A 26,875-nucleotide genomic window follows, 5' to 3' on the forward strand; every position below is an offset into this window, starting at 1 on the left:
AATCATGTTTTTTAGCAGATCTTGTGCGTGGCCGGGTACTCTGGGCCTGGGCCGATTCTGCGCAGATCGCCTTTGAGTGAGTCATCATGGCGGCGGAAGGAGCTGAAATGTCGAAAATAAACGTCGTCGTAAAAACCTCGAAAAATAAAGAAACCATCGCGGTTGAACCGACTGCTACGATAAAAGAGGTATTGTATTGTCCACCTGACTCGATTGTAATAGGTTAGATCTAATTTTTTATTATTTATCCTCAGTTTAAAGAAATGATATCAGAAAAATTTGGAGCTCCAGTCCCTCAGCTCTGCCTTATTTTCGCCGGCCGAATTTTGAAAGACCATGACACGTTAGCATCAAGTGGTGTGTATACGATCCTTCATAATCAATCTAAATCAACCAGAATCTTTTCTTTGTCCCTTCTAGTTTCTGATTCTGTTTTGGTTCTAACAATTTCAGCCATCAAGGATGGACTCACCGTTCATCTGGTAATAAAATCGGAAAATAGAGTAAGTAAGATTGATCGTTAATTTACTTGGGTTTCCTTCTTTTCTGAGTCACTGTAATCGCATCTCACTCGAGGAAAAAATGCACTTTACTCGGAGTATTTATGCGAAAGTCTTTTAACCTTGTTTTTTTTCACAGCTGTTATAATGTAATGTCATAAGCCAGGTAATAAATTTTTAATCTTCTGCCTTCTCTTTGCTGTATTGAATGCAAAAAAAAAACTCTAAAAGTCTTGTTGCTGTTTACATATCGGTAAATTAAAAGGAGCTAATTAAACTTGGAGAAATCGGAGATTTTCATGTGGAAATCGAAAACTTCTTACATGATGAACAATGTCTAAAAACGCAATTTTGAAGCTAAAGGGAAATTAAAGAAAATAGTATCTTATAGTGATAAATACAAAAAACCCAAATAGTCATGTTCCAGAAGAATGAATACAATACACCAATCTGCCCTGAAGAAGTCTTATTAAAGACGAAAATTTGGCAAAGTCAAATTCCAGTTTTTGGTGTATTGTATCTTATAGTGCATAGCACGCGCTATTCTAGAAAATGCGCGTTTTTGTCAGTTGTAATTTTTTTGCGTCTCGTGCCACTATTCTGATGTAAATAAGCTTGTAACGATTCACCTTCTTCAGTCTGCCCTGAAGAAGTCTTATTAAAGACGAAAATTTGGCAGAGTCGATTTCCAGTTTTTGTGTATTGTATTCATTGTTCTGGTACGAGATCGCGAGATCGTTTGGGCTTTTTGATTCTATTCGTATCTTATAGTGAGATACATATGAAAAATGGCATTTTCTTTTAAACTTTTTATCACATTTTCCACTCGATTATTTACTTGAATTTTGCCCACGGAAATGCTCTCAGCCCATGTCCATCCATACATTTTTGAAAATGGAGGTTTATTCCCAGTATTTTAAAAATGTCACAATCACAATCCAACTTGTTATCACTTTCTTGCTGGCGCAGTTTATTCTCGCCTTCAAGAGTTATTTTCTGGGTCCTCCTGTTTTCCTCCCTCTCCCCCCAAAACCAACATTTTCGGTCCTAAGCTGTGTTTTATGTATGGTGGCTGCCTTAGGTGCCTTTCTATGCATTCAACTCGACCATGTATGACCATGTATGTACGTCATATCTGGGCCCTTGTTGTATCCTAGACCACGTCATATCTGGGCCCTTGTTGTATCTTACAAGGGGAATAAGCTTGACCAATTTATTTATCTTATATTTTACGAAAATACTGGATGCAAAAAAGAATCAGTTACTATGAATGTGCTGCGAGGCAGTCTAGAATTAGATAAATTGTTTGCTGAAGACTTTTCAGAAAATCAATCATGCAGCCGTTTCAGGCTCCCACACAATATCAAGTGACTCAAAGAATCAGTTTCCAACTGCTAATTCAAGCGAGTAACTGAGAAACATTCAATCAAATATCATTAATAAAGTATCAGAATTTAATGGTCCATGGTTATTTTAAAGTTTTCTTGCAAATGAATCATTGTATGTTTAATTGTAAACTGCTTTTCCCTGGACTGTGGAGACAATTATCACTTAGTAACTTTGTCCATTAAACATGTATTTACTCCTCTTCCTATCCAGGGACAGCAGCAAGCTGCAAGCCATGCTTCCCAGGTAATAACCATTTTGTACAGATATAAGAACATTACAAGAAAACCTTATCATCAAATTTTGAGTTCAATTTTTCTTGCTGGTCAAACAGAAATGACACATAACTCAGTGGGGTAATTGTTCAGAAGAGCTGTTTTAATAAAATCATGGACAAGCAAGATTTTTTACATTGATTATAGGCTTTAGGGCATTCGTGAGTGGTGTGTGCTTGGAATGTGATTAAAGCTGAAGTTCTCACAGTGGAATTTGAAACTTGTTTATGACAATGTATCCTCTTATCAAGTTTAGATTTTACTCCAAAATGCTAAGTTTTTATCAATTCCATTCTCTCACAAATTGCTTAAACACTAATATACTAATATCCCATCAAAATTGTCAAGACCAAGAAAATTCTCAACACTCTTCTCAACTTTTTATTCATGTTTGAGTTTAGATAAAGTTGTAAAATAGTCTTGCTACACCAAACAATTTTGTAATCCTGTACTCTCACATCCTGTTTGCTTTGTCAGACCCCATCTCCTCCTACTGCCCTGTCACCGTCCGTCCCCCTGCCCACTGGGACCCCTAATCCCTTGGACCTTGCCGGCCTTGGGGGGCTAGGTGCTATGGGACAATCAGGGAATCTGCAAGAGATGACTCAACAGCTACAGCAACAGGTATTAACCCAGGTGGCAACCAGGACAAAAATTTGGCCTACATTCTGTATAATGATTTTTAAGTACCTCAGTGATAAGCTATTCTCAAAATATGTCATATAAGGATAACCTGGTGGATAACCTGTGAATGTGAGGCAGGACCATTTTGCACAAATGGGTTCTATAGTATAAAGTCATTGCCTTTGTTTCTGTAGAAAGTTATTGCCTTCGTTTAGTACAAAGTTGTCGCTTTAGTTTAGTTGCCTTTGTTCAGTACAAAGTCGTTGCCTTTGTTTAGTGCAAAGTCGTTGCCTTTGTTTAGTGCAAAGTCGTTGCCTTTGTTTAGTACAAAGTCGTTGCGTTTGTATAGTTCAAAGTCGTTGCCTTTGTATAGTACAAAGTCGTTGCCTTTGTTTAGTACAACGTCGTTGCCTTTGTTTAGTACAACGTCGTTGCCTTTGTTTAGTACAAAGTCGTTGCCTTTTTAGTACAAAGTCGTTGCCTTTGTTTAGTACAAAGTCGTTGCCTTTGTTTAGTACAAAGTCGTGGCATTTGTTTAGTACAAAGTCGTTGCCTTTGTTTAGTACAAAGTCGTGGCATTTGTTTAGTACAAAGTCGTTGCCTTTATTTAGTACAAAGTCGTTGCCTTTGTTTAGTACAAAGTCGTTGCCTTTGTTTAGTACAAAGTAGTTGCCTTTGTTTAGTACAAAGTCGTTGCCTTTGTTTAGTACAAAGTCGTTGCCTTTGTTTAGTACAAAGTAGTTGCCTTTGTTTAGTGCAAAGTCGTAGCCTTTTTTAGTACAAAGTCGTTGCCTTTGTTTAGTACAAAGTCGTGGCATTTGTTTAGTACAAAGTCGTTGCCTTTATTTAGTACAAAGTCGTTGCCTTTGTTTAGTACAAAGTCGTGGCATTTGTTTAGTACAAAGTCGTTGCCTTTATTTAGTACAAAGTCGTTGCCTTTGTTTAGTGCAAAGTCGTTGCCTTTGTTTAGTGCAAAGTCGTTGCCTTTGTATAGTACAAAGTCGTTGCCTTTATTTAGTACAAAGTCGTTGCCTTTGTATAGTACAAAGTCGTTGCCTTTGTTTAGTACAAAGTCGTTGCCTTTGTTAGTGAGCTCTAGGGGAGACAACTGCTCTTCTTCAGAATATTTAGCGTAACATCTTTTCAAGAGCTCAAGTAATTCTTGCTCAGTTTTAACGTAGAGATACGAAATGCCATTGTTAATGTAGAGACAAGCCTAATGTGCTTTAATCTATAGCATTTGAGAGGAGGGGCCAAAATAGCTAATTCTAAAGACTGGAAAAATATTTTGGAATAAGCCCCCCCCCCCCCCCCCAGTTTGAGACAAAAATAGAATAAATCCCTGGGGCTTATTTGAGATTTTACTGTTGTATGTAAGTTCTTACTGTATGTTGTATATAAGTTTCATCACATTTTGTATCTTGGATTTTGATAATGATCTTGACGTTTTTCCCAGATGATGTCTAACCCGGACACCATGAGACAAATCCTGGATAATCCTATTGTACAGGTTTGTATTTGCTAGAAATTGCCAAGATAAATATTCTTTGAGTGCCTTCATAGCGTTTTGAAAACCTAGGTTTCTTTGTTTGGGAGAATTAGAGAACAGATCAGTGGAGCTCAAGACGGCAGGTCGAATGCTTCATCTTTGCTTAGGAATGCAATAATAAAAAAAACTGACTTAACAACAGTGTGCTTGTGCATGCAGAAGACAGTTTGAAAATTGAAATTTTCTATCTTGGACTGAGTGGATTTTTTCATTTAAAGCGACAAATGTACTAGTTTACTACTGGAGGGACGACAGAAACCTCAGCAGACAAGAGACAAAAGAATCTATTAGAATCCATTCGAATTTAACAGGCTATGAGCTCTAAATTTTCAGTCACATCCTCAAAGAAACGCTGCTTTTACAATTTTGAAATATTTTTTACCCATTTTCCATTAACGGGTGACACTTCCATTTTAACTGCCGTTTTAACTCTAACTATATTAATATATTATTGTAAACTATCTCACCACAGGGTTCAAAATAACTTTGTAAATCTGCTAAATTTTGCCGGCTTTTTGGATTTTGGTGGGAAAAAAGCCTGCATACTCAAAATATGAGAAAGGGATACAGAAAAAAAGAGTTGGCAAAGACCAGAAAACAGCCAGCTATTGCCAGCAGCCAGCCGCTATTTTGAACCCTGCACTATGCTATAAACTGTTAACCAAGGCTGTGTAATTTCTTAGAGAGTTACTGGAATCAAGGAAATTTTAGGCTGAACATTCTCCTATGTAATAAGTCTTGTGGCAGCAAGGGGATCTATTTCAATTGATTGGAATCTATTGCAGAGCATGATGTCTAACCCTGAGCTCATGAGAAACATGATTCTAAGCAACCCTCAGATGCAACAGCTAGTTGAGGTACAGTATTGGAAGAGTATCACTCTGTGCCTATTACCATTGGGTTCCAGGTTTGATTTGGGGCTCAGATGTGATTTGAGTTTGTTTGTTCTTACCTTTGCTCCAAAGTTTCTCTCTAGTTTTTCAAGTTTTCTCCATTCACAAAATCTAGTATTTTCAATCCTAAGCTGTGTTCTGACAACATAGCAGCATAGTGCGTATTTTATACTTGACCTTGTGGATCTGTGGAACTCAGCCTCTCAACTAGAGTGGAATCTGGATTTTACCTTAACCTTGATTTTATCATTAGTATTCCTTACTCCCAGGGGAATACAGCAAAATGTACAAGAAATTACCTCGATCTTACAATATTGGATACAACAATATTCTTGATTTTACGATATAATTCTGTTCTCCAAAGTGTAATGTTGACCTCAATTCAATATTGCTGATTCTCTCTATCAAGGTAAAGAAAAACTTGAGACACCACACATATAGTACAGTTAATCGATTTTTTGATTTACAGTCTTACACAGTAGTTAAACAGTCTTTTACAGAGTACAGTTACAATATTTTCATTTTTTGGAAGTTGATATTTAACCTGACCTCGCTACAACAATCTTTTCAATGGATTTTCCTTTATATCCTAAAATCATGGACCTCTTTGTAATGATACCTCGATTTTAAGATACATTTTCTTTCTCCTGGAGCATATCGTAAAATCCAGGTTCTACTGTACAAGTAGGGAGCTATTTATTTTACTGCAGTTTGTACCAGTTTTGTATGAAGAATGCATTTGGAATTCGTACTTAGAGGGAATAACATCCACTCTAGTGACAGCCAGAATCAATATAAGGAATAATCTCTTTCAGAGAAATCCTGAGATTTCACACATACTAAATAACCCTGACCTGATGCGCCAAACTATGGAGATGGCTCGCAACCCCTCTGTAATGCAAGAAATGATGAGGAACCAGGACAGAGCTCTTAGTAACCTGGAGGTATGGTGTTAATATATAGCACAGGGACCAGGGCTTTTAGTAACCTGGAGGTATGGTGTTAATATATAGCACAGGGACCAGGGCTTTTAGTAACCTGGAGGTATGGTGTTAATATATAGCACAGGGACCAGGGCTTTTAGTAACTATGAGGTATGGTGTTAATATATAGCACAGGGACCAGGGCTTTTAGTAACCTGGAGGTATGGTGTTAATATATAGCACATGGACCAGGGCTTTTAGTAACATGGAGGTATGGTGTTAATATATAGCACAGGGACCAGGGCTTTTAGTAACCTGGAGGTATGGTGCTAATATATAGCACAGGGACCAGGGCTTTTAGTAACTATGAGGTATGGTGTTAATATATAGCACAGGGACCAGGGCTTTTAGTATCCTGGAGGTATGGTGCTAATATATAGCACTGCTTTTTTAGAGGACACAAGAAAACAACAGGCAATGGGTTAATTTGTCTGTATGTCCCTTAATAGTGTTTCACTTGTGTTAGTGTGTTCCTTGTTGTTTGACTGTTCTGATAATGGATCCGTGTAGAGTCTACCAGGTGGCTTCAATGCTCTTCAGCGGATGTACACAGATATACAGGAACCCATGATGAATGCTGCACAAGAACAGGTATTTTGTTGAAGAATGTTGTATCCTGGAAGCGACTGAGACAATATTGGTCTTAATGTATATCCAAGGTTCCATTCTTATCTTGGCCAAAGTTAAGTTTTTCCTCTGTTTCTATGTACCACAAAGCCCTGTTTTTCACCATGTAAGAATAGGGCGAGCTAAGAGGGTGACTTGCTCAGTCTTTTAATTTTGATTTGAGTATGAGCAAGAAAACAAAGGGAGTGGGCAAGAAATCAAGCGCTCTGAAAGCCCCACTGCATGAGTTGCACAGTGGAATCTTAGCAATTTGCTTTTAACACACTAAGTATGGGACTACGATGAACACACTAAGTATGGGACTACGATGAACACACTAAGTATGGGACTACGATGAACACACTAAGTATGGGACTACGATGAACACACTAAGTATGGGACTACGATGAACACACTAAGTATGGGACTACGATGAACACACTAAGTATGGGACTACGATGAACACACTAAGTATGGGACTACGATGAACACACTAAGTAAGGGACTACGATGAACACACTAAGTATGGGACTACGATGAACACACTAAGTATGGGACTACGATGAACACACTAAGTATGGGACTACGATGAACACACTAAGTATGGGACTACGATGAACACACTAAGTATGGGACTACGATGAACACACTAAGTATGGGACTACGATGAACACACTAAGTATGGGACTACGATGAACACACTAAGTATGGGACTACGATGAACACACTAAGTATGGGACTACGATGAACACACTAAGTATGGGACTACGATAAACTAATAACACACTAAGTATGGGACTACGATGAACACACTAAGTATGGGACTACGATAAACTAATAACACACTAAGTATGGGACTACGATAAACTAATAACACACTAAGTATGGGACTATGATGAATACACTAAGTATCGGACTACGATGAACACACTAAGTATGGGACTACGATAAACTAATAACACACTAAGTATGGGACTACGATGAACACACTAAGTATGGGACTACGATGAACACACTAAGTATGGGACTACGATGAACACACTAAGTATGGGACTACGATGAACTCACTAAGTATGGGACTACGATAAACTAATAACACACTAAGTATGGGACTACGATGAACACACTAAGTATGGGACTACGATAAACTCACTAAGTATGGGACTACGATGAACACACTAAGTGTGGGACTATGATAAACTAATAACACACTAAGTATGGGACTACGATGAACACACTAAGTATGGGACTACGATGAACACACTAAGTATGGGACTACGATAAACTAATAACACACTAAGTATGGGACTACGATGAACACACTAAGTATGGGACTACGATGAACACACTAAGTATGGGACTACGATAAACACACTAAGTATGGGACTACGATGGGCACACTAAGTATGGGACTACGATGAACACACTAAGTATGGGACTACGATGAACACACTAAGTATGGGACTACGATAAACTAATAACACACTAAGTATGGGACTACGATGAACACACTAAGTATGGGACTACGATAAACTCACTAAGTATGGGACTATGATGAACACACTAAGTATGGGACTACGATAAACTAATAACACACTAAGTATGGGACTACGATGGACACACTAAGTATGGGACTACGATAAACTAATAACACACTAAGTATGGGACTACGATGAACACACTAAGTATGGGACTACGATAAACTCACTAAGTATGGGACTATGATGAACACACTAAGTATGGGACTATGATAAACTAATAACACACTAAGTATGGGACTACGATGAACACACTAAGTATGGGACTACGATAAACTCACTAAGTATGGGACTATGATGAACACACTAAGTATGGGACTATGATAAACTAATAACACACTAAGTATGGGACTACGATTGACACACTAAGTATGGGACTACGATGAACACACTAAGTATGGGACTACGATGAACACACTAAGTATGGGACTACGATAAACTAAGAACACACTAAGTATGGGACTACGACGAACACACTAAGTATGGGACTACGATAAACTAATAGCACACTAAGTATGGGACTACGATGAACACACTAAGTATGGGACTACGATAAACTCACTAAGTATGGGACTATGATGAACACACTAAGTATGGGACTATGATAAACTAATAACACACTAAGTATGGGACTACGATTGACACACTAAGTATGGGACTACGATGAACACACTAAGTATGGGACTACGATAAACTAATAACACACTAAGTATGGGACTACGATGAATACACTAAGTATCGGACTACGATGAACACACTAAGTATGGGACTACGATAAACTAATAACACACTAAGTATGGGACTACGATAAACTAATAACACACTAAGTATGGGACTACGATAAACTAATAACACACTAAGTATGGGACTACGATGAACACACTAAGTATGGCACTACGATGAACACACTAAGTATGGGACTACGATAAACACACTAAGTATGGGACTACGATAAACTAATAACACACTAAGTATGGGACTACGATAAACTAATAACACACTAAGTATGGGACTACGATGAACACACTAAGTATGGGACTACGATAAACACACTAAGTATGGGACTACGATGAACTAAACATTTGGTCTTCTTGTTAGATGCAACAGATGCATGGCAACCCCTTTTCTGCTTTGTTTGGACAAGGTAAAGTGTTGTAGTATGGATTTATTTATTGCTATTTCACAAGAATGGGTGCATTATCTTTTTGTTTTGAGCAATACCGCAGTAAGATATTCAGAAACACTTTCTGGACATTCAGACCTATTTAAAGGAGTATGTTTTCAAGATAAAGTGCGAATCTTTCATGGTTTCAGGCGGTGCAACCACAGGCTCATCCACCCCTGCCACCAACACCAACAGCACCAGTAATAACCCCCAGCTTGGCACAGAGAACCTGTCCCCTCTGCCCAACCCATGGGCCCCGCCAGCAGCTAGACAGAGTACCCCTCCTGCTGCCACCACAACACCACAAGCTGGTGCACCCTCTACAACTACTACACCCACAGCTACTACTGGATCTACGTAAGTTTTTATAACAACACCCACAGCTACTACTGGATCTACGTAAGTTTTTATAACAACACCCACTGCTACTACTGGATCTACGTAAGTTTTTATAACAACACCCACTGCTACTACTGGATCTACGTAAGTTTTTATAACAACACCCACTGCTACTACTGGATCTCTGAAAGTTTTTATAACAACACCCACACCTACTACTGGATTTACGTAAGTTTTTATAACAACACCCACACCTACTACTGGATCTACGTAAGTTTTTATAACAACACCCACACCTACTACTGGATCTACGTAAGTTTTTATAACAACACACACTGCTACTACTGGATCTACGTAAGTTTTTATAACAACACCCACACCACTACTGGGTCTACGTAAGTCTTTATAACAACACCCACACCTACTACTGGCTCTACGTAAGTTTTAATTACTACACCTACAGCTACTACTGGATCTACGTAAGTTTTTATAACAACACACACTGCTACTACTGGATCTACGTAAGTTTTTATAACAACACCCACACCACTACTGGGTCTACATAAGTTTTTATAACAACACCCACACCTACTACTGGCTCTACGTAAGTTTTAATTACTACACCTACAGCTACTACTGGGTCTATGTGAGTTTTTATAACAACACCCACACCTACTACTGGATCTACGTAAGTTTTTATAACAACACCCACACCACTACTGGGTCTACATAAGTTTTTATAACAACACCCACACCTACTACTGGCTCTACGTAAGTTTTAATTACTACACCTACAGCTACTACTGGGTTTTACGTAAGTTTTTGTAACAGCACCCACAGCTACTACTGGGTTTACTACACCCAAAGCTTCTGCTAGGTCTACTCAAGTACTGTTTTAGTCATACACTTGAATTATCCGATTAAAACATGTTTTGTATGAGTGTTGTGCAGAAGAAAATATTATTGTGATTGGCACTCATTAAATTTATGTTTTCACCAACAGCACCCCACCTCCTGCCAATCCACTGATGAGCGGCATGTTCCAAGCCCCGGCCATGCAGAACCTGATGCAGCAGATGTCATCCAACCCTCAGATGCTCCAGCAAATGATGCAGGCGCCATACATGCAGCAGATGATGCAGCAGATGGTCTCAAACCCAGACCTTATGTCTAACGTGAGTCAAACCCAGACCTTATGTCTAACGTGAGTCAAACCCAGACGTTATATCTAACGTGAGTCAAACCCAGACCTTATGTCTAACGTGAGTCAAACCCAGACCTTATGTCTAACGTGAGTCAAACCCAGACCTTATGTCTGACGTGAGTCAAACCCAGACCTTATGTCTAACGTGAGTCAAACCCAGACCTTATGTCTGACGTGAGTCAAACCCAGACCTTATGTCTGACGTGAGTCAAACCCAGACCTTATGTCTAACGTGAGTCAAACCCAGACCTTATGTCTAACGTGAGTCAAACCCAGACCTTATGTCTAACGTGAGTCAAACCCAGACCTTATGTCTGACGTGAGTCAAACCCAGACCTTATGTCTGACGTGAGTCAAACCCAGACCTTATGTCTAACGTGAGTCAAACCCAGACCTGATGTCTAACGTGAGTCAAATCCAGACCTTATGTCTAACGTGAGTCAAACCCAGACCTTATGTCTGACGTGAGTCAAACCCAGACCTTATGTCTAACGTGAGTCAAACCCAGACCTTATGTCTGACGTGAGTCAAACCCAGACCTTATGTTTAACGTGAGTCAAACCCAGACCTTATCTCTAACACGAGTCAAACCCAGACCTGATGTCTAAGCGTGAGTCAAACCCAGACCTTATGTCTAACTTGAGTCTTTGCGAATACATAGCCTGGTCTGACGTGCATTGTGATTAACCTTGTACTAGACTGTGTTGTACACCAATATGAATACAAAAAGCATTTGATTCTGTAGAACATTTGATATTACTTCATAAGCTAGACCATTATGGGGTAATGGGTATGACCGGTTTCTGAGTTCAGTTAACTCAGATTGGTTCTTTTGTCTCAAACAAGTGTACTACCTTATGTGGTGTCCCCCAAGGATCTGTTCTTGGACCGCTACTTTTCTTAATACAGTCGAAGCTCTCTGAGCGTCCGCTCTCGTAAGCGACCAGCCCCGATAACGACCACGATCACGAATCACTGATTGAATTGTCACACAAACTTTGTAATTCTAAGCTCTCGTAAGCGACCAACTTACTGGTGCGACCAGCTCCGTTAACGACCACAATTTCAAAACACCAACTGAAATTTTATTTTATTTTTAAGCCCTCGTAAGCGACAACAATGATTTTTGGCTTTACAACATCAGTCAACACCTGATAAACATCATATACAATGCATGCTGAAATCACATATAAAGCGGAAATGTTGTAATGTTTCACAAAAGCCGCCTTTCCAGTAGAGAACTATTAAAGATTTCCATAATTTCAATTTTCTAACTTCAATTTCAACCATTTCTTTGTCTCCAGAAAATGTGTAAATGCAAGGAATCTCTAGTCCATTGCCAGCTCCACGACTTATCCTTTTTCCAGTTATAATAGCGATCCACTTGTTTGTTGCACGCTTTAGAAATCGGCTAACAAAAGACGCCATGCGATCGTAGTAGACGCAGAAGATATTCTCATGACGAAAAGCTTAAGTCGTCGATATAAACGAGCATAACGAGCTACTTTGCGTAGAATTAATTGTTATTAAATAAAACAACTCACTCTCATGATAAGTCAAATACCTAGTTTTAAAATCAAGCAATAAACCAAAATATCAAAGCGTTGTTATTATCACGATGACATTTAGATTCCATTTTAATTAAGCTCCCGTAAGCGACCAACACCTATTGTTCAAGTTTTTGGCGCCTAGTGGTCGCTTATGAGAGCAAGCTCTCGTAAAAGACCAGCTCCGTTAACGACCACAATTCTCAGTTCCCAAAGTGGTCGCTTACGAGAGCTTCAATTGTATATATTAATGATATTTACAACTCCTCTACAAAACTAGACTTTTATTTATTTGCTGATGATACTAATCTCTTTTATGCAGATAGAGATTTGAAATAACTTGAATACACAGTGAATTAAGAACTATCCAAAGTCCAACAGTGGCTAATCGCAAACAAACAAACAAACTACCTTGTTACACTCAATTTTCGCGACGTCAAAATTTCGCGATTTTAAGAGGGCGATATTTCGAGACACTTTATTTTCGTGATTTCGCGATTTTCGTAAAAAAGTAGGTCATTTTATTTTCGCGATTTTGCGACTTGGGGACAAAAAAATCAAGCAAAACAAGTGAAATTAAATTGTGCTTTAGTTACAAAACTGTAACATAAACATGTGGGGCTGAATTTAGTTCCACAAAAATCTATATATACAGGACATTCATAACAAGACAGCACTTGTAAATAGTTCACATTTATTTGTCCACTCTAGTGATATTCATAGTTTCAACACTCCTATAACAACTAAGACATTCAAGAAGTCAAGATATAAAATCGTTTTCAAATTTGGAGCCAATCTCTGGAATAGTATTCCACCTGACATTTTTTTTTCACCTAACATGCGTGATCTTTTCAAACCAAATTTTAAGAAATATATGCAAACATTATTATTTGAAATACTGAGAGTTGAGGATACTTATATTGATACGCCAGGCATATCTAAAATCTCCAAAATTTGACTTATTACCTTTCCATAACTCCCCCCCTCCCCCCGTATTTAAAAGACTTCGTGATATATCATTATACTCAAATTAATTCATAAGTCTTTGTCACCTTTTCGCTGCCCGCCTCAATTAGCCTTAGCTATCTGCATTGCTGTCAATTGCCAATAAAAAAGTATCATCTGCTATATGACATATCCCATTTCCCCTTGTGTAATTTATGGGTTTTAGCTCTTTTTCACTGTATTTGCCAGATCTCATATCTAACCTATTTATTGACCTGCAGAGAATGTAATTTAGATTTTTTTATTTTCAGATCTTGCGCACCAATCCAATGTTCCAAGGAAACCCTCAATTAGCAGAACAGGTGAAAATTATTTTGTTGACACTTTATTTGTATGATTGATAGTTTGTTGTCAGTTTGTATAAGCATGTTTCATTGGTGGCTTGTTGTCAGTTTGTATGAGCATGTTTCATTGATGACTTGTTGTTGGTTCGTATGAGCATGTTTCTTTGATGGTTTGTTGTTGTCCTCAGGTCTCGTCAAGACTCCCTGAGTTTATGGCCCAGGTACAGCTGAATGTACTTTTCATCGACACATTAACACATATTTCTGGTAATTTTTGGGTGCTTAAACTGATTAAAATGACTGACTATCAATATTGTAGATGCAGAATCCTGCCTTCCAGCAGTCCATGGCGAATCCACGAGTTCTGCAAGCAATGATGCAGATCCAGCAAGGGATGCAGCAGCTACAGGCTGAGGCACCTGGCCTTGTCCAAGGGTATGAACAACTTGCTCTCAGCAACTAACGCAGCTATGTATTGAAACCTACATGGTCACCATAGCTTAAGCTTGGAATGGAAATAGGGACTTTTTGAACTATATCAAAGTCTAATACTAAATGATGGGGTCTAACTCTATTAAACATTGTGTGGCCAGATACTGTGGTGTTTAATTCTGTAGTGATATGCAGGCTGTTTGAACTAGGTACCTATTTCGTGTTTGATATTTTTTTACAAAGCTAAAGGTGACTGCAGTTAGCTATTTATAAAAAAAGATTAGGGTATTTAGGTAAAATAGGGTAATTAGGTCAAATAGGGTATTTAGGTCAAATAGGGTATTTAGGTAAAACTAGAGATCAACGAAATTAACGTGGAACTATGCAAGAAATGTTATCTCTATTTTTGAGTTCATTTAATCCTTGGGAATCCAGTTTTAGTGTAATTATGCCATAAAGTGTAATTTCATCAAAGGGTATTTATGTCAAATAGGGTATTTAGGTTATATTTAGGTCAAATAGGGTATTGTGGTTATTTCCATTTATTCATTAGCCCAGTCCGCTAATATGTTCTTTATTTGTGTACAGTGGGGGTCTGGGAATACCCCCATTTGGCATGAGCACCACAACATCAGGATCTACAAGCAACAGTGCCGTGTCTACTACATCTACTGCCGGCAGCAACACCACCACCACACCCTCTTCAGGTAGGTGACATTAAACAGTGCCATGTCTACTACATCTACTGCCGGCAGCAACACCACCACCACACCCTCTTCAGGTAGGTGACATTAAACAGTGCCATGTCTACTACATCTACTGCCGGCAGCAACACCACCACCACACCCTCTTCAGGTAGGTGACATTAAACAGTGCCGTGTCTACTACATCTACTGCCGGCAGCAACACCACCACCACACCCTCTTCAGGTAGGTGACATTAAACAGTGCCGTGTCTACTACATCTACTGCCGGCAGCAACACCACCACCACACCCTCTTCAGGTAGGTGACATTAAACAGTGCCATGTCTACTACATCTACTGCCGGCAGCAACACCACCACCACACCCTCTTCAGGTAGGTGACATTAAACAGTGCCGTGTCTACTACATCTACTGCCGGCAGCAACACCACCACCACACCCTCTTCAGGTAGGTGACATTAAACAGTGCCGTGTCTACTACATCTACTGCCGGCAGCAACACCACCACCACACCCTCTTCAGGTAGGTGACATTAAACAGTGTCGTGTCTACTACATCTACTGCCGGCAGCAACACCACCACCACACCCTCTTCAGGTAGGTGACATTAAACAGTGCCATGTCTACTACATCTACTGCCGGCAGCAACACCACCACCACGCCCTCTTCAGGTAGGTGACATTAAACAGTGCCGTGTCTACTACATCTACTGCCGGCAGCAACACCACCACCACACCCTCTTCAGGTAGGTGACATTAAACAGTGCCGTGTCTACTACATCTACTGCCGGCAGCAACACCACCACCACGCCCTCTTCAGGTAGGTGACATTAAACAGTGCCATGTCTACTACATCTACTGCCGGCAGCAACACCACCACCACGCCCTCTTCAGGTAGGTGACATTAAACAGTAGTTAATGGTAGTCACAGCAGCCGTCAGACTGCTAACCAATAAGAGAGTGTCAGAAACCCCTGAGAGTTGAAAAGGGTTAGGGTTAGGGTTGTAATAAATTCACACTTAATCAACAAAAAATGCAAAGCTAATAAACAACTCAAACTTTTATATAGCGATTCTCAATACACGCGACCCTTCACATTGACATTCTAACAGTGATTTTGGTTAGTTCGTGTTCGCGTTTCCATAACGATCCATAACGAAGGCAGACTTCATTTGTTTCGTTTATAAGAAGATGTAGTTGACTTTACTCAGGGCCCGAGAGCCACAAGAAACGCAAAAGTCCAGTTCTCGTAAAAGGGTAAAATATATTACAAAACATTCAAGGTTCAAGTTTTGCCAGTCATCTCACTAAGAAAGCAACGAAACTCTTCCTTCAAGGTTTGATCACTGCCATGCAAGTCAACAAACAGCCACGGTTATCAGCGATAATTTAATCTTGTTTAGATAATATTTGATTTTGCGACCTGCTAATTAGATCATCACTCTCTCTAATTCCTGTGAAACCTTTGCCTTCACTGTTCGTGCCTTGTTCCAAACGTTTTGAAGCAATTTCAGCTGATCATTTGAGCCAAACCGACCTACGCGCTTCGATTCTCAATCTCACAAACAAATGAAGTTGACTGCGAAACTACGATAGTTATGGAAAGACTGATGATTGACGTCCACAAACTAACGAAAAGCACTGTTTTGAATGTCAAGGCGAATGGACGCGATGTATTGAGAATCGGGTAAGTACTTTAAGTACGCATCCTGAAGTGTATCATATAAGATATCATATTAAATGTCCCATAAGATAATAGCATACATAGGCATCCACACCATACACAGCTATCGCGGTTCGGCAGATTCAGCCCCGAAATGCTCACGGATTACGAATTATGATGATTATTTCAGCGGATTGGGGGATTTTGGAAATACGGCGGATCACGGATCTGTTGACAATTTGGGCACGGATTTCGGATTTTGACTGCTTTGACAGTCGAATTTCTAATTTTAAATGGATTTCAATCGATGCTATTGTTTATCCAAAGCTATCCACACCATAAACAGCCATACACACCATACACAGCTATCCACACCATACACACCATACACAGCTATCCACGCCATACACAGCTATCCACACCATACACAGCCATACACACCGTACACAGCTATCCACACCATACACATCTATTCACACCATACACAGCTATCCACACCATACACAGCTATCCACACCATACACAGCCATACACATCTATTCACACCATACACAGCTATCCACACCATACACACCATACACAGCTATCCACACCATACACAGCTATCCACACCATACACAGCCATACACACCATCCACAGCTATCCATGCCATCCACAGCTATCCACACCATACACAGCCATACACACCATACATGGCTATCCATGCCATCCACAGCTGTCCACACCATACACAGCTATCCACACCATACACAGCTATCCACACCATACACAGCTATCCACACCATCCACAGCTATTCACGCCATCCACAGCTATCCACACCATACACAGCTATCCACACCATACACAGCTATCCACGCCATACACAGCTATCCGCGCCATACACAGCTATCCACACCATACACAGCTATCCACGCCATACACAGCTATCCGCGCCATACACAGCTATCCGCACCATACACAGCCATACACACCATACACAGCTATCCGCACCATACACAGCCATACACACCATACACAGCTATCCACACCATACACAGCCATACACACCATACACAGCTATCCACAGCTATCCACACCATACACAGCCATACACAGCCATACACACCATACACACTATACACAGCTATCCACGCCCTCCACAGCTATCTATACGATACACAGCTATCTACACCATACACAGCTATCCACACCATACACACCATACACAGCTATCCACACCATACACAGCTATCCACACCATACACAGCCATACACACCATACACAGCCATACACACCATACACAGCTATCCACACCATCCACAGCTATCCACACCATACACAGCTATCCATGCCATCCACAGCCATACACATCTATTCACACCATAAACAGCTATCCACACCATACACAGCCATACACACCATACACATCTATTCACACCATACACAGCTATCCACACCATACACAGCTATCCATGCCATCCACGGCTATCCATGCCATCCACAGCCATCCACATCTATTCACACCATACACAGCTATCCACACCATACACAGCAGCTATCCACACCATACACAGCTATCCACGCCATCCACAGCTATCCACACCATACACAGCCATACACGCCATCCACAGCTATCCACGCCATACACAGCTATCCGCGCCATACACAGCTATCCACACCATACACAGCCATACACACCGTACACAGCTATACGCACCATACACAGCTATCCACACCATACACAGCCATACACACCATACACAGCTATCCACACCATACACAGCTATCCACACCATACACAGCTATCCACGCCCTCCACAGCTATCTATACGATACACAGCTATCTACATCATACACAGCCATACACACCGTACACAGCTATCCACACCGTACACAGCTATCCACACCATACACAGCTATCCACACCATACACACCATACACATCTATTCACACCATACACAGCTATCCACACCATACACAGCTATCCACACCATACACAGCCATACACATCTATTCACACCATACACAGCTATCCACACCATACACAGCTATCCATGCCATCCACAGCCATACACATCTATTCACACCATACACAGCTATCCACACCATACACAGCTATCCACACCATACACAGCTATCCATGCCATACACGGCTATCCATGCCATCCACAGCTGTCCACACCATACATAGCTATCCACACCATACACGGCTATCCATGCCATCCACGGCTGTCCACACCATACACAGCTATCCACACCATACACAGCTATCCACACCATACACAGCTATCCACGCCATACACAGCTATCCGCGCCATACACAGCTATCCACACCATACACAGCTATCCACGCCATACACAGCTATCCGCGCCATACACAGCTATCCGCACCATACACAGCCATACACACCATACACAGCTATCCGCACCATACACAGCCATACACACCATACACAGCTATCCACACCATACACAGCCATACACACCATACACAGCTATCCACACCATACACAGCCATACACAGCCATACACACCATACCCACCATACACAGCTATCCACGCCCTCCACAGCTATCTATACGATACACAGCTATCTACACCATACACAGCTATCCACACCATACACACCATACACAGCTATCCACACCATACACAGCTATCCACACCATACACAGCCATACACACCATACACAGCTATCCACACCATCCACAGCTATCCACACCATACACAGCTATCCACACCATACACAGCCATACACACCATACACAGCTATCCACACCATCCACAGCTATCCACACCATACACAGCTATCCACACCATACACAGCTATCCACACCATACACAGCTATCCACACCATACACAGCAGCTATCCACACCATACACAGCAGCTATCCACACCATACACAGCTATCCACGCCATCCACAGCTATCCACACCATACACAGCCATACACGCCATCCACAGCTATCCACGCCATACACAGCTATCCACGCCATACACAGCTATCCACACCATACACAGCCATACACACCGTACACAGCTATACGCACCATACACAGCTATCCACACCATACACAGCCATACACACCATACACAGCTATCCACACTATCCACACCATACACAGCTATCCACACCATACACAGCTATCCACGCCCTCCACAGCTATCTATACGATACACAGCTATCTACACCATACACAGCTATCCACACCATACACAGCCATACACAGCCATACACACCATTCACAGCTATCCACACCATACACAGCTATCCACACCATACACAGCTATCCATGCCATACACAGCTATCCGCACCATACACAGCTATCCGCACCATACACAGCTATCCACCCCATACACAGCTATCCACCCCATACACAGCTATCCACCCCATACACAGCTATCCACCCCATACACAGCTATCCACGCCATACACAGCTATCCACGCCATACACAGCTATCAACACCATACACAGCTATCAACACCATACACAGCTACCCACACCATACACAGCTATCCACGCCATCCAAAGCTATCTATACGATACACAGCTATCCACACCATACACAGCTATCCACACCATACACAGCTATCTACACCATACAAAGCTATCCACACCATACACAGCTATCGACACCATACACAGCCATCGACACCATACAAAGCTATCCATACCATACACAGCCATACACACCATACACAGCTAATTACGCCATACATAGCAGCTATCCACACCATACACAGCTATCCACACCATACACAGCCATACACAGCCATCCACACCATACACAGCTATCCACGCCATCCACAGCTATCCACACCAAACACAGCCATCCACGCCATACACAGCTATCCACGCCATACACAGCTATCCACGCCATACACAGCCATACACAGCCATACACACCATACACAGCCATCCACACCATACACAGCTATCCACGCCATCCACAGCTATCCACACCATCCACAGCTATCCACGCCATCCACAGCTATCCACGCCCTCCACAGCCATACACACCATACACAGCTATCTACACCATACACAGCTATCCACACCATACACAGCTATCAACACCATACACAGCTATCAACACCATACACAGCTACCCACACCATACACAGCTATCCACACCATACACAGTTATCAACACCATACACAGCTACCCACACCATACACAGCTATCCACACCATCTAAATTGTGACCGAGGTTTTGAATAGGTGCTGACCGAGGCCATTTTTGAGATAAGTGAATTTTCAGAGATTAAAAATATGACGATCATCCCTTGGATTGCTGTGTATACTGTGGATAGCTGTAGATAATTGTGGATGGTGTGGATAGCTGTGGATGGTGTAGATAGGTGTGTATGGTGTAGATAATTGTGGATGGTGTAGATTGTTGTGGATAGCTGTGGATGGTGTAGATAGGTGTGGATAGCTGTGAATAGCTGTGGATACATGTGTATGGTGTGGATAGCTGTGGATGGTGTGGATAGCTGTGTATGGTGTGGATAGCTGTGTATGGCGTGGATACATGTGTATGGCGTGGATACATGTGTATGGTGTATATGCCTGTGTATGGTGTAGATAGCTGTGTATAGTGTAGATAGCTGTGTATGGTGTGGATAGCTGTGTATGGCTGTGTATGGTGTGGATAGCGTGGATAGATGTGTACGGTGTGTTTGGCTGTGTATGGTGTAGATAGCTGTGTATAGTGTGGATAGCTGTGGATGGTGTGGATAGCTGTGTATGGTGTGGATAGCTGTGTATGGTGTGGATAGCTGTTGATAGCTGTGTATGGTTTGGATAGCTGTGTATGGTGTGGATAGTGTGGATAGCTGTGGATGGTGTTGATAGCTGTGTATGGTGTGTATGGCTGTGTATGGTGTGGATAGCTGTGTATGGTGTGGATAGCTGTGTATGGTGTGGATAGCTGTGTATGGTGTGGATAGCTGTGGATGGTGTGGATAGATGTGTATGGCTGTGTATAGCTGTGTATGGTGTAGATAGCTGTGGATGGTGTAGATAGCTGTGTATGGTGCGGATAGCTGTGTATGGTGTGGATAGCTGTGTATGGTGTGGATAGCTGTGGATGGTGTGGATAGATGTGTATGACTGTGTATAGCTGTGGATGGTGTAGATAGCTGTGGATGGTGTAGATAGCTGTGGATGGTGTAGATAGCTGTGGATGGTGTGGATAGCTGTGAATGGTGTGGATAGCTGTGGATGATGTGGATAGCTGTGGATGGTGTGGATAGCTGTGGATAGATGTGTATGGTGTGTATAGTGTGGATAGCTTTGTATGGTGTGGATAGATGTGGATGGTGTGTATAGTGTGGATAGCTGTGGATGGTGTGGATAGCTGTGGATGGTGTGGATAGCTGTGGATGATGTGGATAGCTGTGGATGATGTGGATAGCTGTGGATGGTGTGGATAGCTGTGTATAGTGTGAATAGCTGTGGATAGCTGTGTATGGTGTGTATGGCTGTTTATAGTGTGGATAGCTGTGTATGGTGTGGATGGTTGTGGATGGTGTGGATAGTTGTGGATGGTGTGGATAGCTGTGTATGGTGTATGGCTGTGTATGGTGTGGATAGCTGTGTATGGATTGTATGGCTGTGAATAGTGTTGATAGCTGTGTATGGTGTGGATAGCTGTGTATGGTGTGGATAGCTGCGTATAGATGTGAATAGCTGCGTATGGTGTGTATGGTGTGATATGATACGGTATGATACACTATCTTATGATACACTTCAGGCGTACTTAAAGTAGTTACCGAGAATCGCTATAAAACTGTAGAGTTAGTGGAATCGGTCCAAAAAAAAGTGCTGCGCATAGTGTTTCCAAACCTCTCTTACCATGAGGCATTATCACACGCTAAATTGGAAACACTATGCCAGCGTAGAGAAACGGCATGCATCGCTCTCGTGGCAAAGGCCAAACGCGGAGGCCCCCTTAAACGCTTAATTCCTATTCCTGTAGCAACGCACCATGGGTATGGTTTACGGTCCGGTACGGCGTCTGTTGTCCCCATCTGCGGCCGTACGAATAGGCTCAACAATTTCTGTACTTATCGTTATCAACAAGTTATGTAAATGTAAGGATGTATTATATATATACTGGCTGCCCTGTAATCCAGCTTTCGCTGCAATAGGGTTAATAAACACATTATTATTATATTATTATTATTAGGTGGGCTCCCTGTGCTTAGGCTGAGGAACCACTCAGTAAATGCAGTAAATTAATTTTTGTCTTGCTAATAATTATTAATTGTTTATCCACCAGGTTCGACCCCTGGAAACCCCAACCCTATGATTGGATCTAATCCAGACCAGATGGCCCAGCTCATGGCTCAGATGATGTCTGTCATGTCTTCTCAGGTAATAGTGCTCCTTTTGGACCATAGTGGAAGCATTGAGTGATTGATTGTGATAATGATGATTATGGTAGTGGTGATGATGATGGATAGATAGATGCTGAGATAATGAGGGATTCACTTTATATCACAATGATAATGTATGCATGCCCCTCAACAGAAACAAAAGAAATAAAAGCTATTTACAAATCTGTTTACAGCAAAATCTTTGACGAAACTATTTACCATAACAATCCTTTGCTGATTTATAAACTTATTTAACAGTGTTGTGATGTATTCTCTTAGTTTTGCGGAGAAGGGGGTGATTGACTTGGCTTCTTTGATTTCTAGTGGCAATGCATTCCACCTTTTAGCTGCTACAAACTTTAAGCTGTTTTTGCTAATGTAGTCCGAGCCTTTGGAAGTGCTAAGTTATGGTTTGCTGCATTTTTAGTGTTCTTGTTATGTACATCACTACACTTAAGGAACATATCTCTGATATAGCATGGGGTCATATTGGTGGTAGTGTTGGTGGTAGTACCACCACGGTGGTAGTGGTGACGGTGATGATGTTGGTGGTGATTCTGTTTCTAGGGTTGTTGTGATGATGATAGTAACGGTGATTTTGATTGTGATGGTGGTGATGATAGTGGTGGTGGTGTTCTAGGTTGTGGTGATGGCTGTAGTGATGATGATGATAGTGGTGGGGTTTTTGATGATGGTGTTGACAGTTCTGGTTGTGGTGATGATGACGGTGGTTGTTTCATATTATACCATTCCTGCTTCTTTGTTGGCTTTTAACGGAAGGGGGTTATTAATGGGTTGGTATTTTGGGCCATTGTGAAGGGGGTTATTAATGGGTTGGTATTTTGGGCCATTGTGAAGGGGGTTATTAATGGGTTGGTATTTTGGGCCATTGTGAAGGGGGTTATTAATGGGTTGGTATTTTGGGCCATTGTGAAGGGGGTTATTAATGGGTTGGTATTTTGGGCCATTGTTCATCTCCAGCAGGGCCAGCATCCTGCCGGCCAGAGTCCTGAAGTCCGATTCCGAACCCAACTGGAGCAGCTGGCGGCCATGGGATTTGTGGATCAGCAGCGAAACATCCAAGGTATGACACTCAATAAATCAGCATATAGTCATGGGTGGATCTAGGAGTGGGCCGAGTAGAGGGGTAACGCTAACCCATTACAGGTCATTTAGTATTACAGGGTGAGGGGTAACGCTAACCCATTACAGGTCATTTAGTATTACAGGGTGAGGGGTAACGCTAACCCATTACAGGTCATTTAGTATTACAGGGTGAGGGGTTACGCTAACCCATTACAGGTCATTTAGTATTACAGGGTGAGGGGTAACGCTAACCCATTACAGGTCATTTAGTATTACAGGGTGAGGGGTAACGCTAACCCATTACAGGTTATTTAGTATTACAGGGTGAGGGGTAACGCTAACCCATTACAGGTCATTTAGTATTACAGGGTGAGGGGTAACGCTAACCCATTACAGGTCATTTAGTATTACAGGGTGAGGGGTAACGCTAACCCATTACAGGTCATTTAGTATTACAGGGTGAGGGGTAACGCTAACCCATTACAGGTCATTTAGTATTACAGGGTGAGGGGTAACGCTAACCCATTAGGGGTCATTTAGTATTACAGGGTGAGGGGTAACGCTAACCCATAACCCATTACAGGTCATTTAGTATTACAGGGTGAGGGGTAACGCTAACCCATTACAGGTCATTTAGTATTACAGGGTGAGGGGTAACGCTAACCCATTACAGGTCATTTAGTATTACAGGGTGAGGGCCCATCCCTTTTGTTTTCTCTTGAGAGTGGACACCTTTAGTTTCTAAGTTTATCTATTCATGATAAGTTAAACCCTTTTGTTCTGATTTTAGCCCTAACAGCCACCGGTGGAGACGTCAATGCAGCCATTGAGCGGCTCCTACAGTGATCCAGGCCTTGTCCAATAGGAATCATGAATAGCAGACAAGCCGCCAAGGCAGCACCACCAATTTATATATATATCAAGCAACTGCTAAGACGAGGTCGGACTAGTGAAAATGACAACAGGAGAAGCAGTCTTGCTGAGCACTAAATGAGAGGAGGTTTTCCCTGAGGAAGATACTAGTTAGCATGTGATGAACTAGGTAGATCCCCCCCCCCTCACCACATGCTGTACAGTCTTGATTCGCCTGCTCTATTGATGTGCGGCAGGTATATGATTGGACGAAGAGAATATGTTCTAAAAAATACAGTGTTGTACTCAAATAAATGCTCACAGATTTTTTTCACATTTTACGTAGAGGATGTCATTTAGTATCTGAAAATGTGTAGATTAGGGCTAGTCCCTTTTAACACACTTCTTCCTTCTAGTTGATATAATTTACAATTATTTGCTTTTAGCAACTTTTGAGCCAACAAGCTTGTTCTTGGTACTGTCCGAAACCATGATCTATGATTGTCTTTTTTTTTTTAATCCATTCCTGCATGGAAATTTTTAATAAAAACTAAAATAAGGTTCACCACTTACCAGAAACAGACCAGGAATATTTGTGGTGGGTTCCACTTTTCTCCTCTTTCTGTCCTATTAGCGTTGGCAAAGATTCCGGCGCAGGCAAACAGTGTCACCCCCCATCCCTGGACACGCCCTTGCACATGTTTATCCTTAAGTATTTTTAAGGCTCGTGTAAAGCATTTACGAATAAGGGGACTTCTGTGTCCCTGGATGGATCATCCGTAAACTTTTTATGGTTTTCTGTGCTTTCGAAAAATAGCAATCCCTCAATCATCTCTAAACCTCGGGTTTAAATCTAAGTAGTATAAAAGAGGCTCTGTTATTAACCTGTGACCACTTAAGCACCTAGCTGTGTATATTAGCCACCGCATAGCTTCAGGCGAAGCCGCGGTGTAGCGGTGGTCCATATATGGGGCGAGGCGCTTCCGTGGGTTTTACCCATGATTACGTGCGGGCGTAGCCGCGGTGGTCCATATATGGAGCGAGGCGCTTCCGTGGGTTTTACCCATGATTACGTGCGGGCTTAGCCGCGGTGGTCCATATATGGAGCCAGGCGCTTCAGTGGGTTTTACCCATGATTACGTGCGGGCTTAGCCGCGGTGGTCCATATATGGAGCGAGGCGCTTCAGTGGGTTTTACCCATGATTACGTGCGGGCTTGTCGCGTAGTCGCGAAGCCGGTTGACGACAACCTTTTGTCAATCGACTATCGTAACCCGCAACGGTTCATGGGTAACCTATAAATGGCTGAATCTTGGTATCTGAACACCATGTGAACGTTTAGAGGTACATAAACAAGAATGCTAAAGCTTTCTAAAGTTGTGTTTGTTTTTATCTACACTGGTTTTAATTATTTATATGTTACCCACGAAGCACTGCGGGTTACTACACAGAGATTCTCGTAGTGCAACCTTATTTGAAAGAGCTTTCTAAGCTAGATTTGTCAGCCTACCGTGGGGTGGTGCATGCGCATCCTATTTGTCACCGACGTATTTATGACAGTAGCGTGACATCCACCTTGTATGACAGTAGCGTGACAGCCACCTTGTATGACAGTAGCGTGACATTACCCACCTTGTATGGATGTAGCGTGACATCCACCTTGTATGACAGTAGCGTGACATTACCCACTTTGTATGACAGTAGCGTGACATCCACCTTGTATGACAGTAGCGTGACAGCCACCTTGTATGACAGTAGCGTGACATTACCCACCTTGTATGACAGTAGCGTGACATTACCCACCTTGTATGACAGTAGCGTGACATTACCCACCTTGATCGATCGATTTTATGTACATAAAAAAAACTAGGAG

At 41.7% G+C, this 26,875-nt stretch overlaps 1 protein-coding gene across 2 annotated transcripts; it reads left to right on the forward strand.

Moving 5' to 3' along the window:
- Positions 1–37: 37 nt before the first annotated feature.
- On the forward strand, positions 38–25,339 carry LOC5503831 (ubiquilin-1). Of its 2 annotated transcripts, none has more exons than XM_048727355.1 (19): positions 38–188; positions 255–357; positions 454–503; positions 2,100–2,132; positions 2,639–2,785; positions 4,242–4,295; positions 5,120–5,191; positions 6,043–6,171; positions 6,721–6,801; positions 9,453–9,498; positions 9,669–9,876; positions 10,862–11,033; positions 13,866–13,916; positions 14,087–14,119; positions 14,218–14,333; positions 14,919–15,037; positions 22,969–23,063; positions 24,047–24,149; positions 24,942–25,339. In XM_048727355.1, exons 1-19 carry the CDS (start codon positions 87–89, stop codon positions 24,995–24,997), a joined length of 1,770 nt encoding a protein of 589 aa, XP_048583312.1. In that variant the 5' UTR covers positions 38–86; the 3' UTR covers positions 24,998–25,339. The 2 variants fall into 2 exon arrangements, with proteins under 2 accessions (XP_048583312.1, XP_048583313.1); XM_048727356.1 differs by having other exon boundaries at positions 24,050–24,149.
- Positions 25,340–26,875: the final 1,536 nt, after the last annotated feature.

Source organism: Nematostella vectensis, chromosome 5 (assembly GCF_932526225.1).
Source record: "Nematostella vectensis chromosome 5, jaNemVect1.1, whole genome shotgun sequence".
In the NCBI taxonomy this organism is placed as follows: Eukaryota; Metazoa; Cnidaria; class Anthozoa; order Actiniaria; family Edwardsiidae; genus Nematostella; species Nematostella vectensis.